The 6,587-nt window shown below is 51.3% G+C and overlaps 1 protein-coding gene across 1 annotated transcript; it reads right to left on the bottom strand.

Moving 5' to 3' along the window:
* Positions 1 to 1,190: 1,190 nt before the first annotated feature.
* LOC123750450 (S-antigen protein-like) lies at positions 1,191 to 2,462 on the bottom strand. Its single transcript, XM_045732566.2, has one exon. It carries the CDS (start codon positions 2,460 to 2,462, stop codon positions 1,191 to 1,193), a length of 1,272 nt encoding a protein of 423 aa, XP_045588522.2.
* Between the last annotated feature and the right edge of the window lie 4,125 nt (positions 2,463 to 6,587).

The following is a 6,587-nucleotide window of genomic DNA, read 5'->3' as shown; positions in this document are numbered from 1 at the left end:
CCTGGCACAGTGAGGCACCCTGGCGCAGTGAGGCACCCTGGCACAGTGAGGCACCCTGGCGCAGAGAGACACTGTGGCGCAGTGAGGCACCCTGGCGCAGTGAGACACCCTGGCGCAGTGAGACACCCTGGCGCAGTGAGGCACATTGGCGCAGTGAGACACCCTTGGCGCAGTGAGGCACCCTGGCGCAGTGAGGCACCCTGGCGCAGTGAGGTACCCTAGCGCAGTGAGACACCCTGGCGCAGTGAGGCACCCTGGCGCAGTGAGGCACCCTGGCGCAGTGAGACACCCTGGCGCAGTGAGGCACCCTGGCGCAGTGAGACACCCTGGCGCAGTGAGGCACCCTGGCGCAGTGAGGCACCCTAGCGCAGTGAGGCACCCTGGCGCAGTGAGGCACCCTGGCACAGTGAGACACTCTGTTGTTACACTTATTTTCTTACTCCCAACTTACTGACAACTGTGACGACCAGTGGCCTCAGAACACGGTGCACAGTCGCTAATTGATCTCCACTTAATGACGACTACTGGGCTCAGAACGTGGTACACGGTAGCTAATTACACATACCGACGACTGTGATCTCAGTTCAGAGTAGCCAAGCTATCACCAATTGCTGATGGTTGATAATCAATTTATTTATTATAATTATAAGTTATTATACTAAAAAATTTTAAGCTGAAAAAGGCTCTGAAAGAAATTCGAGCAATGTTTAAATATAAATTTTAAAAATTTTTGATTAATTTTTTTCAAGTTTTTATACAAAACTATCATAAAAAATTAGTAATTTTAACGTACCCTTTACAACTTTACATAAATTTATATATTACTTTTAAATTGTATATGAAATAATATTTCTGCTAAGAATTAATTATTAATATGATTTGAGTGTTTTTTAATTATATGTCCCTCGCTCACTCAAGAGGTAGACAATAGTGTTTTTTTTATATCTTTAAAGGGTGACTAAAACATTCATAATATATTGTGATCGTTCATTGTTTCGAGAGAAGTGCGATGCTGGAAGATGACCATTTGTTGATGGGTCATGACTATAGGCGCACCCTTTCTCTCCTCTTCTAAACCTTCTTTCTCTTTATACACGACGACCACTAGGAAGCCTCGTGATGGTGCGAGTCACCAAACTCCTGTGGGTTGCAACCATACTGGTCTCAGAACACCGTACAGAGTAGTTAAGTTATCCGTACTTACTGACAACTGTGACGATCACTGGCCTCAAAACACGGTACATAGTACCAATGTAATAATTACATACTGATGACGGCACGCCGGTGTAGCGAGGCACGCCGGTGTAGCGAGGCCCGCCGGTGTAGCGAGGCACGCCGGTGTAGCGAGTTCCGCCGGTGTAGCGAGGCCCGCCGGTGTAGCGAGGCCTGCCGGTGTAGCGAGGCCCGCCTGTGTAGCGAGGCACGCCGGTGTAGCGAGGCCCGCCAGTGTAGCGAGGCCCGCCGGTGTAGCGAGGCCCGCCGGTGTAGCGAGGCCCGCCGGTGTAGCGAGGCCCGCCGGTGTAGCGAGGCCCGCCGGTGTAGCGAGGCCCGCCGGTGTAGCGAGGCCCGCCGGTGTAGCGAGGCCCGCCGGTGTAGCGAGGCCCGCCGGTGTAGCGAGACCCGCCGGTGTAGCGAGGCCCGCCGGTGTAGCTAGGCCCGCCGGTGTAGCGAGACCCGCCGGTGTAGCGAGGCACGCCGGTGTAGCGAGGCACGCCTGTGTAGTGAGGCCCGCCGGTGTAGCGAGGCCCGCCGGTGTAGCGAGGCCCGCCGGTGTAGCGAGGCCCGCCGGTGTAGCGAGGCCCGCCGGTGTAGCGAGGCCCGCCGGTGTAGCGAGGCCCGCCGGTGTAGCGAGGCACGCCGGTGTAGCGAGGCACGCCGGTGTAGCGAGGCACGCCGGTGTAGCGAGACCCGCCGGTGTAGCGAGGCCCGCCGGTGTAGCGAGGCCCGCAGGTGTAGCGAGGCACGCCGGTGTAGTGAGGCCCGCCGGTGTAGCGAGACCCGCCGGTGTAGCGAGGCACGCCGGTGTAGCGAGGCCCGCCGGTGTAGCGAGGCACGCCGGTGTAGTGAGGCCCGCCGGTGTAGCGAGGCCCGCCGGTGTAGCGAGGCACGCCGGTGTAGTGAGGCCCGCCGGTGTAGCGAGACCCGCCGGTGTAGCGAGGCACGCCGGTGTAGCGAGGCCCGCCGGTGTAGCGAGGCACGCCGGTGTAGTGAGGCCCGCCGGTGTAGCGAGGCCCGCTGGTGTAGCGAGGCACGCCGGTGTAGTGAGGCCCGCCGGTGTAGCGAGGCACGCCGGTGTAGTGAGGCCCGCCGGTGTAGCGAGACCCGCCGGAGTAGCGAGGCACGCCGGTGTAGCGAGGCCCGCCGGTGTAGCGAGGCACGCCGGTGTAGCGAGGCACGCCGGTGTAGCGAGGCCCGCCGGTGTAGCGAGGCACGCCGGTGTAGTGAGGCACTCCTTCTGACATACTCTTACTTTTTTACTCCCAACTTACTGACAACTGTGACGATCACTGGTCTGAGAATACTGTGCACAGTAGCTAAAAAATCCCAACTTACTGATGACTGTGTGAAGACCATTGGCTTCGGAACACGGTGCACAGTAGTTAGGTAATCCGTACTTACTGGTGACGATCACTGACCTCAGAACGTGGTACACAGTAGCTAATTACACAAACCGACTACTGTGATCTCAGTTCAGATTAGCCAAGCTATCACCAATTACTTATGAGTGAGAATAAATTTACGTATCTAACTATTATAATTATCTGGTATTATACTTAAATTTTTTAAATGTTTTAGTAAGTTAGAATGAATGAATGAATTAAATATAGGTCAAGATACCCTAATGGGTGAGCGTGGAAGTGGGGATAGGGGAAGAATTAGTGGGGGTGAGAGGAAGGGTTTTCAGTATGAGGTAAAGTGCCAGGGCTAGACCCAGCTGCATGGCATTGAAATCGTTATGACCAGACTAGGCAATGAAGGCTAGGAATCGGATCTTTGTGACAACGTTTCGTCTTTCTGAGCACCCACGGAGATAGCAGCCCTCAGCTGGGTGTGCCCTGGAGGCTCACACCAGATGTGGTCTTAGATCTGCTAATCAGCATCGTGCCCCACCCAAGACACCAGAAAACGGGAGCTAGCTGGTCCCCCCCCCCCTAAAGAGGTGGGGGGGGGGAGAAGAGTTAGGAGGCTATAGTTGGAAGTTTGGTGATTTGAGTAGTGGTATATTAGAGGAGAGGGGTCATGAAAAGGACGGACCAGGAGGTGGATCGTCGATCAGGTTAAAGAGGTTGTGCGTATGTCTGGGTCTGCTTAGGACGTTTCTGAGGAACGCGTCGTAGTTGTCATGATAGGTGAGAATTCTATTAATCTGTTTCTTCCCCATAGTATCCCAGGTTATGTTCAGAGGTGGGATGTTCGCCCACTCATGCAGGGCCTCACTAGTGGTGAAGTCCTGCCAGTGGGTATCGAACACCCATCTCAGAGCCCTGTTCTGGGTACGCTGGAGTTTCTTCCTATTTGTTGGTGCTGCAAGTGAGAGTGGGATCGGTGCATTTGTTAGGAGTGGGAGAATAAGTGTTTTGTATAGATAGAGCTTGGTGGCTTGGGAGGCATGTTTGAGTGGGAAGAGTTTTGATAGAGCGTTTGAGGCTATAGCTTTCTTGGGTGTTATGTGTGTGTGAAAGCGAAGCTTGAAGTCTAATGTGAGTCCAAGTACTGTGGTGTTGTTGACTCTTGAGATCTGGGTTGCATCTGGTGATTGAGAGTAGAGTTTTACTGGGTCAGGGTTACGTCGTTTGTTGTAGAAGAAGTATGTGATTTTAGACTTGTTGGGGTTTCTTTTTATTCGCCAGTCGTGTTCCCAGAGGGTGACTTTGTCTATTTCTTGCTGTGCTTTCCGTGTGAGGGCGTTAATCGTATAGTCCGAGATCAGTTGGGTTACGTCGTCAGCGTAGCAAAGGGTAATTGATGTCCAGTATATTGGGTCAGGAATGTCGTTTATATAGAGTATGTATAAGGTTGGTGAGAGAACTGAGCCCTGGGGACACCTGCATTTAGGTTGAAGTAACCTGACAGCTTGCTGAGGAACTTGATCTGCATCTTTCTATTTGTTAGAAAGCTGCAAAGTAGCCGCTGCATGTTGTCAGATAGTTGAAATAGAGTGCAGAGTTTGTAACGTAGGCCGTCGTGCCATACTGTGTCAAAAGCCTTTTCGACGTCCTTTGCAATGAGGGCCGTCTTGGCCCTCTGGTGCTTATTTATGGAGAGGTAGTTTGTTATTATGTTCAGTGCGTCTTGTGTTGAGCGGTGTTGTCTGAAGCCAAATTGTTTGTCTGTCAATATGTTTTTGCGTTCTAGGTGATTCCTGAGTTTTTGATTAATGAGTTTTTCGTATACTTTTCCTAGTGTCTCTAGTAGGCTGATCGGTCTGTAGTTCTTAGGGCCTGTCGGGGATTTTTGGGTTTTGGAATGAGGATTGCTGTGGCTTCTTTGAATGGGTTAGGGAAATATCCTGATGCTAGTGAGGCGTTGTAGACGTCTGTGAGTGCAAAAATTAGGGGGTCTGGAAGTTGCTTGAGGAGAGCTTGGCCAATGCCAGAGGCTCCTGGGGCTTTACGTCTGGTGTTCTTAAGCATGAGTTTAACTTCTTCAGGTAGTATTGATTCTGTGAGGTCACTTTCTAAGTCGTCTAGTCTCGTGAGGTCAATGGTAGGGTAGTGTGTGATGGCCTGAGGGTTGTGCCGGATCCATGTTTCTACTCTGTTTATGTTTTGTATTGCTGTTGGCTGTGGGGGGTGGGGATTGAAGATGTCCTGCCAGTGTTGTTTGAATATGTCTACTACTTCTGAAGGATCGGTGTAGTTTTGATTGTTGTGAGTGATGTATGTAAAGACAGAAGAGGAGGAATTTCCCCTGATCCTCTTTATGAAGTTCCAGAATTGTTGTGGAGTTGTTTTTCTTTGTATTTCAGCTTTATGTATGAGTTTCTCCCAGTGGTTAGCATGGTCTTGGTCAAGGCTGTTGAGTGTGTGGTTTTTGAGTATAGTGAGGTCTGTGTTTACTTGGTTGTATCTGTGAAGGTTGTGGGTGAATCTGTTGTGATAGCAGGAGAGTAGCCTTTTTGTTCTGATCGAAGGAAAAAAGGAGTATCTGGTTTTGTGGGTAGTTTTTGGAATGGTAGCATCAGCTGCTTGTATGATGTTATTCTGGATGGTGAGGATTTGGGAATCTATGTCTGTGTGTGGTTTGTCTTGGAAGTTGTAGGGCTGTGTGCTGGCAGTTAGGTGTTGTTTGAAGGCTTCCCAGTCTGCATTTTGATAGTCATATTGTGGGGTGGCTGGGATGAGTATGGGGTTGCTGGAGAGTGTGAGTGATATGGGTATGTGATCTGAGCCGGTGAGGGGTCCGGGTGTGATGTAGTGTTGGAGGCGGGTGCCTGCTCTGTTGGTGAGGATGAGATCTGGTCTCCCAGTTCCACTGTGTGTGTAGCTTGTTTGGAAGTCGGGGCCAAGGAAGGTGACGTGTTTGTTTTGGTGGAGTTGGTGTAGTTTCAGCCAGTGTCAGCTTCAGTGATCACAGTGTTACACAGTGTGAGGCCAGTGTCAGCTTCAGTGATCACAGTGTTACACAGTGTGAGGCCAGTGTCAGCTTCAGTGATCACAGTGTGAGGCCAGTGTCAGCTTCAGTGATCACAGTGTTACACAGTGTGAGGCCAGTGTCAGCTTCAGTGATCACAGTGTGAGGCCAGTGTCAGCTTCAGTGATCACAGTGTTACACAGTGTGAGGCCAGTGTCAGCTTCAGTGATCACAGTGTTACACAGTGTGAGGCCAGTGTCAGCTTCAGTGATCACAGTGTTACACAGTGTGAGGCCAGTGTCAGCTTCAGTGATCACAGTGTTACACAGTGTGAGGCCAGTGTCAGCTTCAGTGATCACAGTGTTACACAGTGTGAGGCCAGTGTCAGCTTCAGTGATCACAGTGTGAGGCCAGTGTCAGCTTCAGTGATCACAGTGTTACACAGTGTGAGGCCAGTGTCAGCTTCAGTGATCACAGTGTTACACAGTGTGAGGCCAGTGTCAGCTTCAGTGATCACTGTGTTACACAGTGTGGGGCCAGTGTCAGCTTCAGTGATCACAGTGTTACACAGTGTCAGCTTCAGTGATCACAGTGTTACACAGTGTGAGGCCAGTGTCAGCTTCAGTGATCACAGTGTTACACAGTGTGAGGCCAGTGTCAGCTTCAGTGATCACAGTGTTACACAGTGTGAGGCCAGTGTCAGCTTCAGTGATCACAGTGTTACACAGTGTGAGGCCAGTGTCAGCTTCAGTGATCACTGTGTTACACAGTGTGTGGCCAGTGTCAGCTTCAGTGATCACAGTGTTACACAGTGTCAGCTTCAGTGATCACAGTGTTACACAGTGTGAGGCCAGTGTCAGCTTCAGTGATCACAGTGTTACACAGTGTGAGGCCAGTGTCAGCTTCAGTGATCACAGTGTTACACAGTGTGAGGCCAGTGTCAGCTTCAGTGATCACAGTGTGAGGCCAGTGTCAGCTTCAGTGATCACAGTGTTACACAGTGTGAGGCCAGT

This window comes from Procambarus clarkii, chromosome 3 (assembly GCF_040958095.1).
Source record: "Procambarus clarkii isolate CNS0578487 chromosome 3, FALCON_Pclarkii_2.0, whole genome shotgun sequence".
Classification (NCBI taxonomy): Eukaryota; Metazoa; Arthropoda; class Malacostraca; order Decapoda; family Cambaridae; genus Procambarus; species Procambarus clarkii.
The sequence above is the reverse complement of the archived record's forward strand: the minus strand, read 5'-3'. Positions and strand labels throughout refer to the sequence as shown.

Excerpts from the sequence above, each read along its gene's own strand:
- LOC123750450 (XM_045732566.2), bottom strand. The coding sequence starts at position 2,462 with ATGTCAGAAGGAGTGCCTCACTACACCGGCGTGCCTCGCTACACCGGC.